At 38.1% G+C, this 24,801-nt stretch overlaps 1 protein-coding gene across 1 annotated transcript in view; it reads right to left on the bottom strand.

Annotated features, from left to right (window-relative positions):
• NPAS3 (neuronal PAS domain protein 3) overlaps positions 1 to 24,801 on the bottom strand; it is a gene marked incomplete at its 5' end in the record, with an annotated part of 605,288 nt that overhangs the window by 505,815 nt on the left and 74,672 nt on the right. Inside the window, one exon of the mRNA XM_017741637.1 lies at positions 14,019 to 14,108. Within this exon, the coding sequence (XP_017597126.1) occupies positions 14,019 to 14,108 (90 nt within the window). The remainder of the gene's footprint in view (positions 1 to 14,018; positions 14,109 to 24,801) is intronic.

Below are 24,801 nucleotides of genomic sequence, written 5' to 3'. Positions count from 1 at the left end.
CACATATCCAGAGGGTACTCATCCTAAATACCTAGTTATTTACGCTGAGTTTCTAAATTGCAAACAGTGAACTGCCTTCCATCACAAATATTCTTTGATGAACATGCTCTTGATATTTCATATAGCCTATTTAAACTGTATTATGACAAATAGCTACAGAAAGAGAGAGCTGGAAGAATAGGTAAAATGCTACTGTTCCAACTATATAGGATTTTATGTACCCAGGAATTAGTGACTATGCAAGACACAAGGCAAATAAGAGGCCAGTCTTATGGCAATTGAAATAGTAGGTGCTATTACCTTTAACTATCTAATAAAGACCTATTCATCTCAAGGAAAGTAGATCTTATTGAATTTATATTAAATCCAACCTTCCTCTGACAATTTGAAAAACGAGTCTCTGGAAAAGTCACCCAATTATTCTGGTAGGAACTAAAAAGTACAAGTGTGACAGAGCTTTTCGTTTTCAAGAAATATTAGTGAGAGACAAAGCAGATTGTTGAGGTTTAAGGACATAGAAGACTTTAAATGACAGGAAAAAAAGAAAATTATTCAGGGTATTCAGACTTTTTTCTTAACAGTTCTTGAAAGATGGCGGGTATATGGTGAAAGGGGTTAAAAAAAGGCTCAGAGAAAAAACACGCATTGCACAGTTACAAAAATTGATATCACACAGCAGAACGTGTTTTGAGAAAATTGTGTCGTACATATACAAATCAAGGGGGTATTTTTCATCTGACTAGAATGAGGATAAAAAACAGCATTATTTTCACATTCTAAATCTGCATCTAGATACACCATTGAAAAATCTCTAGCCAAAAAAAAACCTGTAAGCAATAGTATGATAGTTCATTCTACTGCAATTTTTTTTTACCAGCGTAGCAAATTACATCTGTGACCTAAATTTTCGTATGTTTATTGAGAGAATAGTTCACTACCATATAACAAACATTGTGACACCGGTATTCATGTTTTAACTAGTATTTTTTGAGTCCCTTGCATTTGAGACCATAATCAAATTATGTTCTACAGTTCCCCACTTCCTGCTTCATTGTATTTACCTGTTTTCACCTGGCAGAGACTCTTTGCAGTGTTCCTCTGGAATTCATACTGTGGTTTCCCAAACACAAGCCTCAAATCAGGGCAAACATTACTGGAAGTGATGGGTACATTAAAACCACTAGTAGGCACTAATCTACCTGTCCAAGCACTCCCTAAAGCTCTACAGAGTGCTGGTGGTCCCTGACACAACAAAGAATGCAGCCATCTTTCTGGGGCTGGAGGTGAGGAAACAGTGAGTACAAGCAGTGGTAGAGGAAGCTATGGGGATTGCAATGAATATTTAGTAATATAGGTTAGTGGTGGGGAGAATTTCAGTATCAAAACACAAGCATGAAGGGCAGGGAAGGAAATAGTTAATTCTGGTTTATAGTTACTACTGCATTTGGCCTGAAATAAAATAACTTTCTGTTCTTAATGTCATCTTGCTACCTTCATGCAATATGCAACACCTGTATCAACTGAAACTATGTTTTTCATTCTAATGCAGATATAAAATTTTGCTTAAACATAGCAATAAAGGGCTGATATTTGCATACATTGGATTTGGTCATCCAAACTGAATTTAGTTGTTTGTCAATGAAAAATACCTGTGCATAAGAGTCATCAAAGCAAGTCAAAATACAAAGTCATAAATATTGTATTGTGGGTACAAATGGGAGACATATGATAACCATCAGTAAGCACTTATTTACGATTTACAAACTAGTCTTAGATAAGAATAAGGAAAAAGTTAAAACAATATACAAATATTAATCTACAAGAAGCTACATACCAAAATGAATTTTAACATATTTCACCAAATGACCAATACCTTATCAAATATGTATCTGTAAAGAGGTAAGTCTTACCTTTACAGCAAGTACACTTGGAACATGCAGAGCATCAACTCTTAGAGCAGAGGAGCCCTTGTAAAGCCCTACTTCCCCTCTGCAGAGCCTGACATTGAGCAGCATTTTCTGCTACACTCCAGCTTATTGCAAACATCCTAACAGCACATGGATAGAGTGTTCATAGGCATCCAGAACTGAGACCATACACATCAAGACTCTAGCATTCTCCAGTAGCAAGTAAAAGAAAACAGCAAAACTCCCACTTTCAGCCATGGACATACTGCTGCTCTGCCACGAAGTTCCTGTAGAGATATTTGCAGGATCTGTATGGCCAGTGCTAACCATCCTTTCAAAAGCACTCAGCTCAGGAGACTCTACAAGTCTGAAAGCTCAGAGAAGGTTGCCACCTCCTTAAACTGTTCTAATAAAAGCCAATGCATTGAAGAGTCAGACAATTCCCATATAAAAATGATCTAAACATCTGTACAATAAGGTATGTGATCCCCCTTCTTGTGAATTCTTAAATTCTAAGGGCAGAGTCTCCCTCAAACTAAGGCAGACAATCTATTCCTTGGTTTCAACCTAAAATAGGTTGTATCTGGTGTGAACTAGGGGGAAGGACAACTAGTTCATTGTTTGGGCTAGTTTTATTCTTTTGAAATAGGCATTGCTGCAAGAATGCATCAAAATATCTAAGCAAGAGAAAGTGAAAAATTTGGAGTGTAAAAAATTCAGAAAAGTTAATGTAATTTTCTATGGTTTGGAACATATTTCATTCAATTTAGTGACAATGTCAATAATTAGATTTCAGTTTGACCTTCAAAATACAACCTAGACCTGGAGCGGTTGATTAGCTCTTCTTTCAACATTACACAAAAAATCTGTTTATAACTTGCAAGTGCACTTAGTGAGGAGGTGAGGTAAAAATAACCCAACATTAACAATAGAAATATCCCTATCTAATGAAGTTGCCTTAACCTGTTTAGTAAACTTAAGAGCTTTTGCCTGTTACACAGTACCATGATGCCATAAGATACAAATCTATCAGCTGTGAACTTCACAGCCATTCAGTAGTACTCCTTTATGGGCGATTATCTGATTCCATGCCTTTCCCAGCAATTTCAATGCCACAGTCACCACTGATGCTGATGCATGGTCTGGATACATGCCTGATGCTCCCCAGAGTGATATGAATCAGAACTGTCTCAGTCACGCTGGGTCCAGCATGTAACACAACCATCACCAGTAATCAAGCAGCAATGCAGCAGCTCTAAAAGCTGCTGCCCCTGGAAGCAAGAAGGCCTCCTGCTGTGATAACCATAAAATGCTCCCTTACGCATAAGATCTAGGTGTTGCCCAAAGCACACAGCAAGGCATTGTGCCTGACTAGATTACGATTGCCAGGCTTTTCACTTCAATACTGGTTGAGAGATTTTTGAGGGGGTGAAAAAGATCAGAATACTTTTGGAAAGTTTTTGTTTACATCATTTGATTTCAAGGCAAAGGAGATCAACCATGTGGGATTTACCACTATCACAGTCAGGCAAATCACACCATCAGCAAGATTCTATGGAGACCAAAACTTAAATAAGTAAAATATGTCAAGCAACTAAGAAGATTAGATTTCTCACCCTTAATGCAAGTCTACAACAAGAATATCTGAAATGACAAAAAATTTAATTATATTATGAAAAATAGGATTGATTTTTAAATGCAATACAGCTCTTGAGTCTCTTTATCTCAATGATTATTCAGTACAGAGTCGAGGAGCAACTAATGTCCCTTCAAATTCTACAATAGGAGTCTTATTTTGTTGAGCTCTGAAATCAAGAATAGTGAATTACTAAAATCAGATGAGGTCGGCATTAGGAGCATTTTGCCAATAGAGCAATCTTGGTACACCACTGTGGCAAAGCACTAAGCATGTAATCAGCTATATCAGCAAGGATCAGCTTTAGACTCATACAGGAAAGTCATCACTTATTAGCAAAACAAGCAATATCAATAAAAGAATGGTTTTGCAAGTAAAATAGTATATGCTATAGCAGTTTCTGCTGATGGATCTTTGTCCAATTGGGATACTACATCACTTAGAGATTGATCAAGCTATACCAAAATATACTATAGACTTGGCTTGTATTCTGCTCTTAGCTCAGTATTTCCCTCTGTACCTACTGAATAACAAAATCCATTCAATCCAATCTGCAAAGTTAGCACATGCCCTTTTTAGTAAAACATCTAGCTCAAAATGTAGAGCACAGCAGCATTCTTGAGGCAAAGAAAATACTGCTAGACAAAGCAATGGTACATGCTGTACCACAGCAAGTTACAACCAATCCATTGATCAGTATTGGTCACTAATTACTCAGGTGACAGGCTGCCTAGTGTACAGCCCAGTGCAGAGAGTGTCTGCAACCCTGTGATGCATCCAGACAGCCCCAGCACCACCAGGCTGCCAAACTCATTGCAACCTGCAGTGTGACTGGTTACACAAAGTCTTTTACAGCTTGAAAACCTTCGCACTGACTCCCTGTGCCTGGACCTATATGTTCATCACTGAGAATCACCAGCAGAGTACTTCCAGAAATGCCAGATTTTCTACAGGGGAAAGGGGAGCTGCTCAACAGCCCCTCTCTTCCAGCCCTGTGAAGCAGGAGGTACAGTGGCTTACATGAAAGGATATGCAGAAGGAGACATTTCCTCTCCTGACACTGCAGCGGCATTAGAGGTAGCAAAGGTAATAACCATAATTAATGAAGTCCAATGCAGTCACAAGGCTTGCAGGACTACTGCTCTCGGCATGTAAATGAGTCACTGGAATTTAGCAAAAGGGTGGAAAACTATACAGGACACTTCTAGGTAAGGAGACAATTGACCAACGCATAGAAATTCAGCAGCCCAAGACCTGCCACAAAGATGTGTACAGATCCTGGCTGTGAGTCAGCCGTAGAGGAAACACACTGCAGTGTCACAGCTAGCTACGGACAGCTACATGAAATTAATTCATTCAACTGCTGCTCCATTCCCCACAGTCCATTTAGCTGACTTTTGTGTGGAGGTAGGGGAATTTCACCTTTTATATAGATGCAGCTGGAAAGACTACACACAAATTATTCCCAGTACACAACACATACTCTAAGTAGTGCAGCCTGATTAAATGGTACATGATGCAGCATCTTAAACTACTCTGCATCACAGTCTGCAATCTCAAAGATGGCACAGACCCAACGTCACTTATGGAACTGTAAGACAAAGTTCAAAGCAACTATAACAGGCAAAGTTATCTCCTTGCATGGGTCTCCTGTTGCTCAGTGAGCCAAAAGTTTGAAGTGTGACAGACTGTATCTTTCCTTCTTGTTGACCAGATTTTTTGTTTGGTATCCATTAGAAATTTATTCCCTATTTACCAGAAATTAAGGGCAAATCTTAATTATATAATTTTTAGTTCATATGGTACAGTGGTTTTCTTGCTATTTGTTGTTTTGGAGTTGGGTTGGGATTTTTTTTTGTTAGGTTTTTTGGAACAATAACACAGAATCACTTCATGCCTAAAACAATTAAAAATTGCCAACTTCCTTATGCACTCAGGTAGAAGTATGCTTTATACCTCATTGTCTCTTTCCTTAAAATTACTGAATTTTCTTTCTTTTCAGAAGTGTGTATTCCATGTGTGTGCATATATGTACACATGTGCACGTGAACATGGAACTTTTAAGACCACAAACACCTAACAAATAGCTGTACAACAACAAAAATAAAATTTTACAAAATGCAATGCAAATCTTGTCTTCTGTATACCAGTTTGAGATGATGCAGACTTTGCTAAATATTTGTGTGTTTTAACTGGAGCACTATTTGTCTCAAAGTGAAAGCAAATCAGCAGAAATGCTGTAAACTGACTACAGGTATCACTATCATAATGGAATTTTAGCATGTTTGTTATACCAGTTTCTTTATAAATAAGTTCAAAGTTTAGCAATATGCCTGTATCTGGGTGTGAAATGAGCTGTGTCACTTTTACGTCATAAAACCCTATGGCTAGGTAGAAGAATTCATTGATTGCTAAATAACACAACTTAAGCCTTAAAATTAGGCAAGATACAGCACTGTGCAGGGCTTCTAAGTAGCCAAATAAAGAAAAACAATATTTAGAACATGATTTTGAGGTTTCCTCCATTTTGGGAGGTGGAGAAAAAATGAGTAATGAAATGTTAACCGAAAGGTTCATTTTTAGTAAACTCTGAACTTTTTTTTCAATAAAGCCTTACGCTTGCTGACTTCATCATTTAATATTCTAGTCATCTGAAAAACACATGTAGTTCTAAATAAAAGCACCAATTTGAAAAGAAATTTAAAATAATTCATTAAGGAAGAAAACTAATATGAAAGATTTCAGGATTTCCAAAAACCACCTATTTGCTATTCTTTTTAGAGAAACACAATCACTAAATTTGCTAACCATTTGCAAATAATTTAGCTTTGTTTCCAGAAACAGCTTTCAGAAAAAGAAAAAAGAAAGGAAATTCACTAGTAGCCGTCACTACGAGCGCACAAATTTTCAAAGGAGAATTGTCTCTGTATTTCAACAACATCACTATGCAAAACAAGCCTCACATTACTTGAAAGAAGGCTGAAGCCATCTCGTACTGCTGCAAGTAAAGAGTGTGCTCATGACTCACTGCCCCTGCCTGGTTGCAACTCATCAGTGCCGGCAGCCCTAATCTGCTCCCAGACATTATGACCAGCAGCTCTGATATATGGATTAGATCTACCCCAAGTACTCCGTGCAGGGAAAGAACTCCATGAGCCCTTTATTCCCTACAGAGTACCTGTGCAGGAGAATAAATCAGTGATATGAAAGAAAACATGAAATCCTTCCCAGTAAAATTTGCAGATGACACAAAAGATAATAAAATGGTAAATACCGGGGAGTTGTCAGTTGCACAGATTTCATGGCAGCCTGGGCTCACCTGAATAAGATGTGTTTTAACACAGCTGAGCACAAAGCTGTCTATCTCATAACTCAGAGCACACATTCCAAACAAAGACAATATAATAAGCTAGAAATAGGCATATGGATGATGGTGGATAACCAAATTAATATTAACCTACAGTGCAATACCCTGGCTAGAGTGGTGAAAAAGATTCTTTGATGTACAAGGAAGTAAGCATGGAGTAGCAATAGGAAAGGATTACATAAATCACTACTGATGTTGAGACAGAGAATCTTTCTTTTCAAACAGCATGTAACAACATGGTTCTAGTTTATATCTGTGATCCTGAGCATTCCCACAGGAACAACTAATGGACTATACTAGTATTCAAACTAGGAAGCCTTAATCAGCTACAAGAAGCATTCAAATTCTGGAAAAGTTGCCTTGTTAGAAATGAGAAACCCGTGTCAAGGAGGAGGATAAATGATCACTGGTTTACTGTCTACAGATATTTAAATAGAGAGGTGGGAGGAAATGAGGAGTATCATGAATATTAAAGGAGAACTTTTCAGCTTCTTAATGCTGGATTTTGCATGCTTCTGCTACATAAAATTAGAAAAACTCAGAAAATAAGGTAACGATACTTTAACTTCTAGTAAGCACTGTTCATCTAAAAAGAAGCAGGATTTTCTTTCTTCTGAAGTTTTTATAATCAGCATTTTCCTTCTAAAAAGAACTAGAAGTTACAAGACTGTGTCAGTATCTTATATTGTTATTGTAAAGCAGATGAAGACAAAGAGTTGGAATTCTATCATTCAAAAGCATACTTAAAATGCTCCAGGACAGCTTTGTCACTGCAACTCCTGCCACTTATGTGAGCTTTATGGCAGGTATTTAGCTAGCTCCTTGTATTTGTGGGATAATTACTTCCCCTTATCCCAGCTTGTGGAATGATCATTTAAGCTGTTAGTAAGCCAAATGAACTGCTCACTCCCTTCCCAAGTCATATTTTCTATATATTTTGTATTAATGCTTCTGTATTTGTGCAAAGCAGCAAGTTACTGAAAGAGCATGGGAAAAATGAAACCTTGCTGAATACACAGAATAGCTCAGTCACAGATAATTTGAATTGATCTTTCCATTTCTGAAACCAGTAATATGACTTGTGAAAAAAAAAAAAAAGACAAAACACTACAAAACCACAGCATAAAAAAAACCTTCAGAAAACCCTATGAAACAAATAACACACAAAGACCCCTTCATATCTGAAGTGAGAAAGAAATGCAAAAGCAATTTCAGTACAACATCAAAAAACCTGTCTCAACAGGGAATTAGCTAACTGTGACTAATACCCTATTGAAAGGGTGTGGTTACAGAACCTGAAGACCCAGACAGTTTAACAAAGGTAATTGCCTAATTTGTCAACTGACCAATACCAAATTCACTTCAGAATTTAACTCAGAATATGTATTAAAATTTGATGCTGCAAAGTTTAAGTGAATCTTCAAAATTTGTATTGAACTATAGACTGAACTGCACTTTGTAAATCTAAATATGGTCCTTTACTTTTCAGTGGAAGAAAATTTTCATGTAACGAGTATGCATCACACCTACTCTCTATTCAGGTTTCATCCCTTTAATCTCAAAGTAAAACTTTAAAGCCAGTGCAACATCTAACTGCATCATAATCAAAATATGACAAAATTTCTGTTACTAAAAAATGGTATTTTTGAGTGCTGTTCTCTCAAATGCTCCAATCAGCCAAGGATTAGATGTTCAACTTAATAGCCAGTGATCATTAATCATTTTAAAGTGCCACAGCTAATCTCATTTCTAACCCAGAGAAAGCCCACTCACGTCTTATGTGTAAGGGTGACGTTGGCTTACTTTTGAACATGTTTTAAATTTGGTTAACGACTCCGTTTTCCTACCTGTAAAAGACTTCCAGAACACCTCAGCACAGAGAACCCACAGATATGCTCAATGCTACACAAAGGCAAGAGCAAACATAGGCAGGTAACAGGGATAAAGTTTTTCCAGGCAGCCTCACACTGAGGCTGTAAGGATCAGTTGACTTATGTCAAAAGCCTGTCACACATGAGTATAGCAGTGGCTTCTCTGCCATTTGCTGATAGAGAATGAATGGGGTTGTAAGCTTTCAATATTTTCTGAGAGGTCAAATTTATGAAGAGGAGATACCTAGAATCTTCTTCAAATACATCTATTAAATTCACATTGTGAGAAGTAAAATCAAGCTGTGAAGTGACAGAACATTGCCACAAAATGAAATCCACTGTGGCCTCTCCTTCTTGTTTTACGAGAGCAGAGCAAACTAAATAGCAGCTTCTTCAATATTTCTCTCTTAAGTTAACCCCTAAACATGGGATCCTGAAGCCATTATTGGAAAAAATACTCATGTACCCTGCAGCATTAGCCTGAATGATAATCCTTGTCTTACATGTTATATATTTTTCCTGGAGCTAAAATAATTGTTTAAGACTAGTGTATCTTTTCTTTAGCTATATAGTATCAGAGGAGTCAGAATATACAAAAAAAATTTCTGAAAAGCCTTATGTCTTTCTAAGGCAATATGGGCAGCACCACAACTAAGAAACAAGATGGAGAAAACAGCAACTGCTCATCCATCATCAACCTTTCTATGATGCTTAAATGACTGTACTGACCTGAACCAGCAGACCCAGCTGCCAAGGGGCCAGTTGGGAGTTCTAACCCACTTTGACAAAGTTAAAGGCTCTTCATTTGGAACCACTAGCTCCTCCTCTGCAGTTTTTTTGCAGCTTTGTCCACATTAAGGTGGTGATGGGCACTACAGACCACTTCAAGTACCCATCTTCCCACGCTCTGCATCTGGTTTAATTCCCTCACTAGAAACCCCAGGAGAGCTATTTGGCCTGTTGAAAGGTTTATATTCTCATTTGTGTTTAGTATGGCCATTAGGTTTCTCATGTATGCAAACCAATCCTGACTTTGTTATATCAAACTGATAAATACATAAAATGGAATTTAAGCCTTTAGAGGCTGAATGGAATGAAAGTTTAGGCTTGCACCTCCTTTTCTCATTTGTACAAATATTTATGGGTTTGAGTCAACATGGAGTCTGACAGGAGCTTACTTTGGTCTATCAAGTTTGGATGCTTTGAACATTTACAGGCTCAGGATGAAAATGTGTACGTAACCAAGCTACCCCTTCCAGGACAGATTGCTCCCCTTAGACTGAAATCACTGAGCCTTCTTTCTATGTTCTTTTCACTAACTTGCTGAGAAATGAAAACAGCTAGTAAGACTGTAGCTGTATTTGTGGGATTTAAATGAACTAGGTGTTTTCCTTACATATTTATTCCACGCTCTTGATTTCAGGAGAAATAGTTTACCACAGAATTTTTCCCTGTTGTCTATATTCCTTAAGAAAGACATGACTTTTAAGTCTCCTTAATATGGACAGGAAAAAAGTAAGGAAGAGATGATTCTTCCACCATTGCCTGGGAGATAACACACAATAGCCACCCAGGTGATATCCTGAATGGTCATTTGGTGAAGTGACTTCCAGGCTAAGAACAAAAAAAATGCTGAGACATCCTCTGCTTGTACTGATTCCCTGCAGACAAGCAAAACCCCTCTTTTCTGACATGCCAGTATTCTTTGTAATTTAGCAACAAGTAAAACAAGAACATGAGCACATAGCTCTGCTCCTCTTCATCTGTCTTTGGAGATAATCTACCCATGGTTTGTTCACTGACACTCCATAAAGGTGAGGAAGAGGGCAAACCAGGAGTGGCTGAGCAAGCAGAAGAAAGATTTTTCAATCTGGGCAGAGGGAAAAACCTTGGCAGTTTGGTTACAGTGAAGTAGTTAGAACTGAAAAGAAATATTTCTTTTTGACAATTTTGTTTGACATCACCAAAAAAAGAGCCTGGACATACCTTGCTACAGCTGAGGGGACTGGAAAAGGGGAAATATTCAGGACTTGATGGACAGCTGTATTCCAGGCCAGTAACTGACAGGCCTCTGGTTTTACCTCCATAGCTTGAGACAAGTCCCTACCACTAGTGAACACAGAAATTATTTGTAATGATTTTGAAGCTTACTTCAGATCTTTTTAAAGAGCACATTTACATGTTTAGTGACCTAAAAAAACCCCTTGGGCCCATGGCAACCAAGGTGGGGGACAATGTAGGAGGGGAGGAACCTGTTGTCTTTTGCCACCAACTTTTGAAACTATGTTCCACTCCACTCCAAGTGAGGGATCCAGCAGCAGCTGTGAGACTCAGTTGCAAGAATATCATAAAGGGTGTAGAGAAATCTGTATAAGAATATTTACTATTTTGCCCATTTTGCACATATTAGCCAATGTAACCATAGTCCAGTTCCTCAGGAACTTGTGCTGCAAAAAGCTTTTTGCAATATTTTTTTTTAATAGCACTAGAATGTATTTACTAATCCATACTTTAAAGAACTTTTACAAACTGTTATTTCCAGTATGTATTAGCACTAAAATTTGCTTTAAAATGTCACTTCCACAAACATTTTCTGAAAAGTACTTTTGGCATAGAAGGTCATGGTATGAGCCTCTAAAATCTTTACAGAAAGGATCAGAATATCTCGATTTCAACTGCTAAGTAACTTTACACAAAATACCTTTAGCGGGTACATGCTCAAGCATAAATCCAGAGTAGGCTCTGCATAATACTTCTTTTAATTTTAAAATTAGGTAGAGGGGAAAAAAGTCAAGTTCCAAAACCCATGATTCTCTGTCCTGTCCTACTCTGCCTGGCCAGCCCTTAAAATTCCCTTAGCTTTCACAATAAGCGGTTTGCTGCTTTGTGCCCAGCCCAGAAATTATCCTTCATGAAAAAGGAATCACGCAGCCATTTCTGTTGACAGCCAGTGGCATTTTTAGATCCATTCTTCCTTTCCCAACGTAATCAGGGGAAAGACTGAGCATACAAGATGCACATGAACATCTAGTACCAAATGTTCATATGTCTTTAAACACTAGAGTCAAAGCTTTAAAAGTGTTACGAAAATAGCTTGAATTTTTTTTTTTTTTTTGGCTTTTTTAATGAGCAGTTTTCAGTAACTTGTTATTATATTTTTGGAAATAAATTACTATGGGAAAAAGTACCAAAAACATCCATTGGGAAGAAGACATAAAGAATGCCTCAGAGACCTTGAGCAGTGTGGAAGAAGTACTGAGAGAAAATTTCACTAATCAAAAAGGACTCTATATCTTTCTAAAGATCTAGCTGCTAGCATCCCAAAAATAATCCATGTTTTTTACAAGCAAAGTGAACTGGGCTATAATACTTCATAATTCACATTTCAGGAATGACAAAACATATCAAAATCAACACTGTTTCACGACAAGTCGGATTTTTGCATTTTTACTTTTTTTTTCTTTCCCAGAAAAGCTATTTTGCCGATGTTTATTTGCATTTGCAAAGGAACATCAATTCTTTCATTTTGTGGGCAGCACAGATAGCTGGTTTTAACTATACTGGCTGTAAATTCTATCTAATTTAAAAAAACAAAATGAAGATAATCAACTATACTGCAGCATTCAGAGTGAAGCCATCGCCGTATTTAACACTCATGACAAACTGTGCCAAGTTTTCTTATTTCCACAAAGTTTCAAAATCTTGAAGTTGTTCTAAAAACTGATATAAATAGTGCACAACAAATCTGTTTCATACGTCTAAATAAATGAATATATTTTTACGCTTACTGAAATTACAAGAGAAGTAAAACCACTGAAATTAAGTTCTGTGGTGACATTTAAAATCATACTATATGTAGACTGCTTCAGTTACCCTGGACACTGCCATTATTTAGAGAGATAGAAGGGAAAAGCCACAAAAAATTCAGAATGTCCAGGAAGTATTTCTGTCTATGTAAATCAGGAATAAATCATTCTCACACCAAAAGTAGCCATTCACAAAAAAAAAGCCAAGCAAGAGGTCAGATTTTCATTTTGGCTCACCAAGTTACACTGATGCTGTAATTATTTTGATAAATCTAGATTTCTCTTTTCCTCTCACTTCTGTAAACCAAAACGATAGTCTTCATTTACATCCAAGTAACAGCTTTTACTGATGTGGTTGTACCTATTACTAAGAGAAAAGATTCAGGAAACAAGCAGCAGGTTATAGAATCAAAAGAGGGAATGAGAGAATATGATCCAAAAACCATAATGAGTATGACTGCCCTTGCCAAAGAAACATTTTGTTTTAATGCAAAGTACAAGTAATTTTTAGAAGTTAAGGGGTGATTGGAAAATGAAATGTTATACAGAGAATGATAATGGTAACACTGGTACACAAAACAGGAATATAGTTGGAGCATGAAAAGCAAACACTAAGTGACAGAATGCAGTTTCAAAATCCAGTGAGATAACAGAGAATTCATAATGCATTTGCAATATATTAATACAAAATCATCTGCAATACACCTGTTAAATATATACTTTTTGATTCTATGTCGAAATAGATAATTAAATCCTTGTTGCAGTAAAATAGAAATTTCACTGCTTGCGAAACTAACAGAAGTCAAGCACTTTGCATTTGCCTGCCCAGAGCAAAAGCTTTTTTGTCAGAAGCACCAGTAATGATCTTGAGTTACGCACAAAAGCGGGCTCTGTTAGGGCAACGGACAAAGGCAAATGACTGCAAAGAAAGAGGACTCAACTTCAATTTAACTGTCCTGTAAGGTACATACTAATTAGCTTCAAAGCTATGAAATCCTAGCTAGCATGTTAAGTCTGCTACATGACAGTATAATTTGACTTCTTAAAGGATTATGCAAATTACAACTCATCATTCCATTACATGACTGAAAAAAAGTGACAGCTAATTTATACATAACACACCTTTCAAATCCCTAAGATGTGAAGCACCTGTGCAATACATTTTGCCTAGATTTTCTAGCGTGTACACTCTTGTTTATTGCACTGTACAGAAGCATACCTAAGAGATTTAGTAAAGTCTTAGGGTTTTTTATTTGCTTTTTAGCTTTTAGAGCACAATCCCAAAGAATGAAACAACATACTTCTGTCCCTGCTGTAGAGGTTTTGCACACAAGTGTAGAGTTTCAACACACGTGTAATTTCTGAATAGCAGGAGAGCACGAGCACTAAATGCACGAGCTAGAGGCAAGACTCACACAGATTTCAACATACTTCTGGTAGGTAGATTCACAGTAGATTCCGTCATATCGGTAGATTTTCCTACATTCTGATTGGTTGGGCAGAGGATGCTGGACAGTTATTCTGTAGAGGCATCAAAAACAGATAGACATGACTAGAGGATCTCTACAGGTAACTGTAATGCAGGACAAATCAGTATGTTGAAATTGATTTTTTAAGTTTTATTTTTAAATTAAATGCCTTTCTGATCTCTTTAAATCAACTGCCTTGTGCACATAACACCCACAGTTTCCACTTTTCAAAATTTGCACTGAGAGTAAACTGAACTTCAATTCTCCACAAGAATGGTGCTTTTTTCCCCATCAAATAAAAGTGGAAGAGGTATGGAATTTTATAAATCAAATTGATACTTCATGTAGTTTGTATATATACAGTAGTGCTTATAAAATTGATTATTTATTGTTTACTGTTTCAATCCTTCCTCAGGCAGAACATTCATTTATGTCAGCTGGGAGTTTGTCCAGACAAAGACCAAATAACCCTCCAATTTAAAATGTCAACAGCAATTCTCACATTTGCACAGAATGAGGATGTTGTGGTATTATGAGGACTGTGATTGAAGGTGCTCAGCACCATCTGAATAATGCCATATGTTCTCGGATCGAGTGAAAGAAAAGGAAAGTGATTGGCAGCAATCAGGAGGTGCGCAGCATCTTGTAAAATCAGGCCCTAAAAGATTTGTCAATCATTCTCTTATTCATCCCTCCCCAGCTCTGCGTTAGCAGAAAATATAATTTGGCTATAAAAATTCAATGTTGTTTTTAAAATATACTTGGGAATTGCACACAAAACAGTACCCACCAATTTTCTTTCTTTTCTTTCCTCCCTCTTCTCTGGATAAAAACACATTTTAGATGCTTTTGTATCTTCCACAAATTAATACCTTCTTCCCTTGTAATTTAATAGTATTTCACTGGAGTAGGGATAAATTATTTGAGAAATTTTACAGATTTTTCAAATGCAGAATTTTAGGCTAAGATTTTTTATAAATAAATATTCTAGTGAATAGAGAATTATTTTATGTTATCATTATTTTTATAGTATTAACATCTCTGAGCTAATCTTGGTTTTTAAAATTGTTTCAACAGTAATTTGAGACTGCAGGTTTGAGAAAAAAAATTAGTATCATTCTCCAGCTACAAGCTCTACAAGCAAATGGAAAGTTATCTACTGTGGAAACTGAGGACCTTCCTCAATAAGACTGCTCCTACAGTGTGTCAAGTGCAAACAATTTCATGTCTTTACAGCCCTAGTCCCTTGCTCATTTAAAGTAGAAACCTGGTCTAAACAGGCCTCAGCACTGCTTTCGCCCCGTGGGACCCCAGAGGCAGAAGAAAGGAGACAGGTCTATGATGAAGGCAGGACCAAATACCTCTGAATTCTGGGATATTCCTGCATTCACTAATTAAGACATTATCAGAGAGACTTATTTATTGTGATACCTGGGGCCTTTAAGTTAGATGTCTAAGTACCATATACGCCATGCAAAGAAATTTAAGTATCTTAAAATGGGATTTAAAGCACAAATGCTACCTGCAGGGAACCATGTCAGCTAGTACAGGGGATATAGGAGAATTTCCTCTATGTCGTGAGTGCCTGGGAGACACAAGCCCTTCCCTTTTCATCACACAGAAATGTCTACATCAAAGAAAACTCAAGATTCAAAATATTTAGTCCATCATCACACTGGCTGATGAAATGTCCAAATTTAACTCCTTCTGTAATTTGTTTTGTTTGTTTGTTTTTTGCTTTGTGATACAAGACTAGAAGAGATGCCTGTTTTTTCATTGCTTCAGCAAAGACACTGGAGAACAAGTCTCTCAATGCCTCAGCCAGAGGATACTCAAACACACATCTTCCACTCTCCAAAAATTACCACAGACTCCTAAAACGAGGGACATGTTAACTCCTCCCACTAAAACAACAGCACTATTAAAGAAAAAAAGTCAGGATTCATTGGATGAAACAAAGTGAGACAGTGAGAGCAGGTTGTATTAAGAGTTATTAAAAAATGCATAAGCAATCCTTGCAAAAACTATCAGAATCCTTCCCAGATGAGTGCCCTCATCACAGGCCTTCAGAATTATGTTCTTTCTTCCAACCACTTCTTTGGCCAAATGAGTCTGGAATAGTAAATACTGGCTATTACTTGAGCAGTTAAACAAGTGCAGCAGAATACAGCTCACTCCAGAAAACCTTTATTCTGAAGCAGTTATAGTATTCTTTGGGGAAGTGGAAGATGTGGATTTGAACACCCTTGTGATTAAATAGGTCCTAAATAAGTATTCACTGCACCAAGCATGTGTAGAATACATGTCAGCCAGCTTTTGTTTGGTTGGTTTATTTTTTGCTCTTTTTTCAGATGACACAGAAATTGAAACACAGGAGGCTGGCATTTGAACATCAGGAAACACTTTTTTACTGCAAGGATGATGGAGAACTGGAACAAAGAGATTGTGGAGTCTCCACCATGGAGAGAGTCAACATCCTCCTGGACATGATCCTAGGCAACCAGGTCCAGAGAACTGTTTCTGCAACCCAGAGGGGCTGGACAAGAGATCCCTTCCACCCCCAGCCATTCTGTGATTCAAGCCCAGATCAGAGGTTTGGACTGTGAACCACAATCCTGCTTTACATCTAGTCAGAATTAGGTTAGAACTTTTTTGGAGAGTGGGGAGCACTGAGGGGGTGGGGGAGTGGGGGTTGATTTTGGTTTTAAATTAAGCAATATATAAGGCTCTATAAACAGCAGCTACTGTGGGTCATGGTCCGAGCCTTCCCTTGCGCTGCATAGAGCTGATTCCACTTCAGGAGCCAAGATCCTATGAACTTTTTTAGACCCGGCCAATTACCCAATGCTCTCTAAAAATTTTCTTTAATGAGTTATTTAACTCTCACCTATTCCCTCTCTGCTGAAATAAATAATAATAGGAAAAAAACCAAATCATATCCCCAAACACCAAGCTAAATAAGACATCAACGTAAATCTCTTAAAATCCCACTGAATTCATCAAGATTGCACAGCATCTGAGTTAGCACAGAATGGGGCTTATTGCACTTAACCTGAAACATCACAGTCCTGAAACACTCTGGAATACATTTCAAAGTGCACATCAGATTTCTAACTGCAACCTACACCAATGTTTTAGGGAGGAAAAAAAAACTCTTTTATTTTCTTGTATGATGTTTGTCTCTTATTGCTAAGGTTTATTTTAGCATAATAAATGTATTTCCATAAATGGACCTTCCTGCTGTTTTTAAGTATTAAAAAGTTGCCAAACACCACCACACACATTTGCCCTCTGCCCTATGTATTTTAGCTGTCATTTATAGATTTACATTTACAATTAATGATCATCTGGTAACTATGACATTATGGGTCAGAAGGTAAAACTTCCTCATAGAAAAGCTTATTCGGAATTCCTTACTAAAACAAACAAACAAACAAAAACAACAACAAACCCACAAAACACAAAATCAAGTTGCAAGAATTAGTGATTAGGATCCAAAAAAAGTTTACCAAGACAATCAGTCTTGGTGATGGGGTATTTTTTCCTCTCTCTTAAAAAAAAAAAAAAATTATTTTAGGCAACCTTCACCAAATTAATTTTGTTAACTTTTCTTACCGTATTATGTCAGCAGATATACTCTGCCTCAGGTTCCACTTACAAAATTGATTTAGCTGAAGATAAAACTGTATATTGGCTATTTACTCTAGGTACTGTATATTCTTGTTCTATTTTATGCTTTGAAATTGATTTCTTGTATGCTTCTCTTTGTTAAAAATTAGAGCACTAAAGAGTATTTGAGCTTGATCAATTTGCAGTGGTTATCTCACCCCAATTTTAGTTGAATTTTGACTGATTTAAGAGACAAACACCTATTCTCATGTAAGCTTTTAGACAGAGTAAAAGTTGCCATTTCATAATAATAACAGCAAAAATGAGTTTTAGGTTATAACTATCTACACCTCTGTATTGCAGGTTATTTTCCAAAGAAGCCAGAAATATACCAGACAAAATGCCTACAAACACTGCATGAAACGTGATATTTCACTTAATATTTGTATCCACTATTCCTTAGGGGGTGTGCTGTAAGATGATGATGCTTGGTGCACTCTCACACCTGACCTTGGTTTTTAGACATTGCACACTTTCCCTATAAAGTTCAAAAGTATCACCTCAGATGTGAAAGGATTACAAACTGCTGTGTTTGCACATTAGACAGCTCATCTTCGTTTCTTTATGTGTCACTAAACTCTAGATGGATTCATCATAAAACTTGAGGTGGAACTTAAGTGCATTTACATACATGTGAAATGTGTAAGCTATGACTAATTTTAACTCACAGGGCAGAATTTAAATAATTAGTTACAAGAAGTCAAACTAAGGGAAAAAAGGAGGAAAGAGATGGTTAGAGGCAGAGTAGTAAATTGTTCCATTTTTGCAGGTAATCTAAATGCAAACTAGAAGCAACTTATCATGAGAATGGATTTTCCACCATCTGGTCAAATAACAGGGGATTTGTCTAGTGGCAAGCAAAGAATGGAATGATGTGAGAAAGATTAGCGGGCAAGTCCTACAGTTGGCTAAAATGTATTTTGTGCAAACAAGAACAGATGACGCCTTAACAATTACACCTGTCAAAAACTCCAGAAAGCAATCCATCTCTGAACAGCCCAGTTGAAAACAGGCTAGTTCATAACAAAATGAATTTTTTTAAACAATTGCCAGCCATAACAGTTTGATGCATGACAAGCTTAGGAAGTTGCGTTCCACGTACAACTGAAACCTTAACTAACTGGACCCTGCTTTTCTCTGATAAGTAAGGTATTAAACTACCAAAAAAAAAAAACCAAAAAAAAAACTTAAGTGAAGAAATGCAAATAGCTAATAATCTTGGAAAGCAAGAAAATTCACAGTTAAGCATGACATATAGACTCTGTAAATTTCCAACATGTCCTACATGAATGGGTACAAGGGGTTTTTTTAAAAAATGGCCTTTTTTGTGGGAGTCAAAAATACCAGATAGTACCTGGACTGGTATGCCTTGCATAGAATCCAGAAAGTTCCTAGAATTGAAGTTCTTTCTAAATATAGATGTGAAGCCTTAAAATTACTACTCTATATATATCCTGCCAGAAGGAAAAAGTCTAATAATGTTTTCTATAGAGATATGAGTTCTTTCTTCAGAAAAGATATAATCTCAAGGTGCAACAATATTTTACACCAATTCCAAGGTGATTTTCTTTAAAATTAGGTGTTTATATATGCACCTAATGTTTCAGCATCCAAACTTGCCATGTACTAATACTTTCTTTTTAAAAAAGTCATAGTTCCCTACAGAACATTGAGATCATAGCTCATATATCTATTTGGAGTGGATAGTGAAACAAGACTGTCCCAGAATTAATTAGGTTTTTTGTACTGTTTGGTCTCTGGCTTTCAAATATTCAGCTAGAGCTCGTTACTTCATTAAGCAATTTAACAAAGTGATTTCATGAAAGAGTTCACAGAAAGTCAACCTAATGTACTGCTGTCAGCAGACTCTCGCAAGGCAAATCAGAGGAGAGCTTGAGGGGCTGCTTTCTTCTTCCTCTTAAAAGACCATGGAGATGATTTGGGGTGGTTATTCATCTATTTTGATTTTTTTCTCTTGTGAGAGAAGCAAAGAACAGCTTTTTGCCACACTTCATAATCAGATGGGCCAGAAGAACTGCTATGGAGCAAATGACAGTCAGCATTATACATATGCTCCTGGTCTAAGACAATGCTGGGTCTGAGGCTCCCTGATGGCCTGGTGTGGATGAGAACTCACTGAATGCAACATGGGCAATAGGAAAAAACCCTAAGTGTTCTAACTGCAAACCTCACAGTTAGGAGGTAGCTGACAGTTCTTACTCAAGGTGGCAATTTGTAAGTTCTTCTGGGTTCTTGAGCTCATTTTTATGGAGACTTCGTAGGCTGTAGTGAATATTTTTCTCCCCTCATTTTTGCTGTGTAACTGGTAAAGTCGAGATCTGGTGCTAGAGTTAAATCTCACTTAATTTCCAAACACTGAAATAGTTATCCCCATAAAATATTTGAAAATAAAACAGAAATCGTGCAAAATCTATGTTATTTTCCCTTTTGTTCCTGTCTCCTAAGAATTCTGAGATAATTCTTGGCAGAGGTCAAGGTGTTACATTTAACCCTGTGGTTCTCACACACTGCTGCTTTCTGCTTCTTTTCCACACCTCCACAGATCAACATTATTTTTCGAGCTTGCAGTAGTAACACAGGCTTGGTGGTGGAAGGATTTTCTGTGTAGGAAAGCTCTTACATTCAAGGATTCAACTCCTAATTATTAAAAATAGTGTGAATTAGGAGCTTCCTCCCTCGGAGCTAAGAAATCTATTCTGAACAACTTTTTGCTTCTATTTTACCCTGCAAATATCAGCACAGTAACACTGCTTCCAGAGGACAAGGGTTTTTTCATTGAAAATTTAGGAATGAAGAGTATGAGGGCTTAGATTCAGACAGCCCTAGACATCCAAAACTGTTGGTCCCTGGGAAACATAATACTAAGATGCCAATCAAGCTACATGTGTCTGGTTCAAGGTTTCTAATTACTGTGATTTTTTTTTCTAACAAACATTAAATTATTTCACTAGCATTTTCCATTTTGTGAGTATAGAATATCCAGAATTTTATCAGAAGAAAAGAAAAACAAATTACCACCTCATGCCTCATAGCTAAAACTAAAGTGGTATCAGCCATGGAATAGAAGAGATTGCAGAAACGCAGATGTATTTGAATTTTTCAAATGAAAGCTTGTCTATCTTCTTTAGTTTGAACTCTGGCCAGGTTTTCCCCTATATTACTTCAGCTTTCTATATATCCCCATATGCTCTTTCCTTAGTTTCTTATTTAATTTTTGTGCATAGACATGTTTAGAATGAGGTCCTACCACTTTTTTATTCAAGCTACATATATGAGTAACTTAATTGATACAGTTATAGTCATACTTTCCTCTTTATATTTCAGTATTTAAAAGCTAAAACATCAGATATGGTATGAGATTTCTTCCTACCACGTGACAGAAGACTGAGTGATTGTAACCCAGAGAGGAGTGTAGACAATTATTCTGTTGATTTGATCAATATTGAGAGAAAAAAGGAGAATAAGCTACTTGGGCCTTCTGTATGACATTTTCGATATCTCTGCCACCCCCTGAAGAAAGGAAAGGGCTCAAGTAGTCAGGCCATCACTAGAATCACCAATCATCTCTACCCCTAGTCTGTATGCTAGTCAGGAGAAAAAAAAACTTCAATGTGCTTTCTACTCCATCGGATTCCAAAGACAATATAGAAGTGTCACAATATTCCCTAAAAATACAATCAAGTCAAGATTTAAGGAACACCAGTGTAGGCCAGAAGAACACACAATAGCTCAGAGGCACATCCAAAACGTATGATAGAATACCATCAGTATAAACACTGTTTCTAGAAATAAGTGTCCCTTATAGTCCACGTGTGTGCTCACCTGCTGCCTAAAACAGAGTCCTCTATGGATATCCCCAGTCTTTACTGCACTGTACAGTAAGATACCTGAACAGGAAATTAATAACGCTTTGGACGACTTGCAAGTAGGTGTCCCCACTCATCACAAAATTCAGGTTTGGCTTTTCCACTATCCTACTCCTCTCTTCCCTGTCCTCAAAACTGTAGGAAATGATGAGGAAAAAAACAAGAAGAACCAGCCAATTAATGCCTGGCTGCAAGCCTGGTGTTACTAGCAGAATTTCAGGGGTTTTTGATCAAGGGTTGATTTACAAACAGGTGACCTGCTGGAAATAAGGGATACAACTGTCTCAAAGGGGAAAAGGGATCTTTGCCCAGGAGTTAACAGGGTTCATTGGATGAGTTTTAAGCTAGCTTTTAAAGTAAAAAGAGTTAAAACTAGGCTCACGAGATAAACCAGGAGCCAGCACACTGACATTTGGGGGATGTGATGACGAGGTCCTTTGGTCTGCCATTTCACTGAAGGCAGGGAACGGACATCTGTGTGGCAGCAAAGTCACAAGGATTATTGATGTGTTAGAAACCACACAAGTGCATGAGAATGGTGATGTAGGAATTAAGGCTTCTCTTGATGCCATGAAAATTTTTGCTTTTTCTTTTATACCCCTGTTATACCTTTTTACAACTTCTGTATTCCTAGTGCTTTTTGCCTACATTCTTAGACTTGTTTGTTAAGCTAAGAGACTAAACATCTTAGAAGCTTCGTAGCTAGGGATCAGTGTGCCCCAGACCCCAAGGTCCTCTCCAGAACATATTCTGTAAACCAAGATAGAACCATCCAGGAGAAGGTTCCTTGGGGAGGGGGGGCTCACTTGAACCTCTCATTGGGGAATCTTTGAGAGATATGCTAATTAGAAAAGCCTATAATGTTATACCCAATGTTGGGGGGACACACACACACACACGACACTCTTGGGACGAGAAGAGACACAGAGACACAGGGAAAGACTCGGTGGGGTACATCTTGATGCATATGACCTGGACGTGTACACCTAAGGATCCTTAAGAATAAATACCAAGGTAAAATCCCTTTTCCCCTTCTAACCGTGTATGCCTCTTGATTTTAAGACCAGGAAAAGGCATCACTCTTCCCCAAGAAGCTGTTGGGCTCAATAGCCCAACTTAAGTGCCTCTACACCAATACACACAGCACAAGCAACAGACAGGAGGAGCTGAAAACCACTGTGCAGCAGGAAAACTGCCATCACTTTTCTGAGAGTTGCCATCATGGAAACATGGTGGGATGATTCACATAATCAGAGTGCTGCAATGGATGGCTGTACACTCTTCAGAAGGGATAAGCAAGGAAGGAGAGGCAGCTGAGATACTTAATGACTTCTTTACCTCAGTCTTTATTAGTAAGACCTGTTGCTCTCTGGGTACCCAGCTTTCTGAGCTGGAAGATAGGGACCAGGATCAGCAAAAAAGCCCCCATAATCCATGAGGAAATGGTCAGTGACCTCATAGACCATTTAGACATACACAAGTCTATGGGGGCAGATGGGATCCAACCCAGGGTACTGAGGAATATGGTGGAAGTGTTCACTGAGACAACTTTCAGCATTTACCAGCAGTCCTGGCCAATGGCGGGGGACGTGTCCCAGGTGACCAGAGGCTGGCAAAAGTGATGCCCACCTACAAGAAGGGCTGGAAGGAAGATCCAGATAACTACTGGCCTCTCAACCTGACCTCAGTGTCGGGGAAGGTTTGCCACAGAACAGATCATCTTGAGTGCCATCACATGGCACATAAAAGACAACCTGGGGCCAGGCCCAGGCAGCATGGGCTTGTGAAAGGCATGTCCTGCTGGACTAAACTAACCTCCTTCCAAGCTAGAGTGACCCCACTTAGTGGACAGGGCTGTGGATGCAAGCTACCTGGACTCCAGTAAAACCTTTGAAACCATTTCCCATAGCATTCCCCTGGAGAAACTGGCTGCTCATGGCTTAGATGGGTGTTCTCTTCAGTGGGTAAAACTTTGACTGGATGGCCAGAGCCATGGAATGGAGGTGAATGGAGTTAAATCCAGCTGGTGACCAGCCACAAATGGTATTCCCCAAGGCTCAGTATTAGGTGCAGTCCTGTTTAATGCCTTTAATCAGATTGCAGATGACAGGAATTTCGGCAGGAATATCAATCTGCTGGAGGACAGGAAGGCTTTTCAGACAGATCTGGACAGGCTGGATCAATGAAGCAAGGCAAAATGAAGGAGGTTCAACAAGGTGAAGAGCCAGGTCCTACACTTGGCAGTGCTAAAGGCTAGGGGAAGAGTGGCTGGAAAGCTGATCAGCAGAAAAAGACCTGGGGGTGGTGGCTGACAACAGCTAAACATGAATCAATGTGTGCCCAGGTGGCCAAGAAGGCCAGTGGTAGCTTGGCCTGTATCAGAAATAGTGTGGCCAGCAGAGTTACAGAAGTGATTTTGCCCCTGTACTGGACGCTGGTGAGGCCACACCTCAAATCCTGTGCCCAGTTCTGGGTCTCACTGCAAGAAAGACATTGAGGTGCTGGAGCATATCCAGAGAAGGGCAACAGAGCTGGTGAAGGGTCTGGAGCACAAGTCTGATGAGGAATGGCTGAGGGAGCTGGACATGTTTAGGCTGGAGAAAAGCCTCAGGGGAGACCTTATCACTCTCTACAACTGCCTGACAGTAGGTTGAATCAAAGTGGGGATCTGTCTCTTCTCTCTAGTAACAAGCAACAGGACAAGAGGAAACTGGCTCAACTTGGAGTAGGGAAGGTTGAAAATTGGGAAAGATTTCTTCACCAAGAAGGTGATCCAAGTACTGAAAGAGCCTGTCCAGGAGAGTGGTGGAGTCATCAGCCATGGAGGTATTTAAATGATGTGTAAGTGTAGCACTTAGTGACATGGGTGAGTGGTGAACTTGGCAGTGTTAGGCCAGCAGCTGCACTTGATGATCATAAAGGTTTTTTTCCAATATAAAAAAAATCAATGGGGAGGCTTCTTATACTAAAATTGACAGTAATATCGTCCATCTAGAAGGACTTAAAGCATTTCTAAGGCATTGGACTATTAGATAAACTAAGTTGTATATCCACAGTCTGTCGTTGTTTACTCTTTTTTCCCCTCCAATCCACTAATATTATAAAGAAGCACAGACTGCAGCAATTATCCATATTGATTATGCTATTTGGGTCTGATATTCTACTGCATTTTATAAGCACATAAAGCAT

Source organism: Corvus brachyrhynchos, unplaced genomic scaffold (genome assembly GCF_000691975.1).
Source record: "Corvus brachyrhynchos isolate BGI_N302 unplaced genomic scaffold, ASM69197v1 scaffold115, whole genome shotgun sequence".
NCBI lineage: Eukaryota > Metazoa > Chordata > Aves > Passeriformes > Corvidae > Corvus > Corvus brachyrhynchos.
The sequence above is the reverse complement of the archived record's forward strand: the minus strand, read 5'-3'. Positions and strand labels throughout refer to the sequence as shown.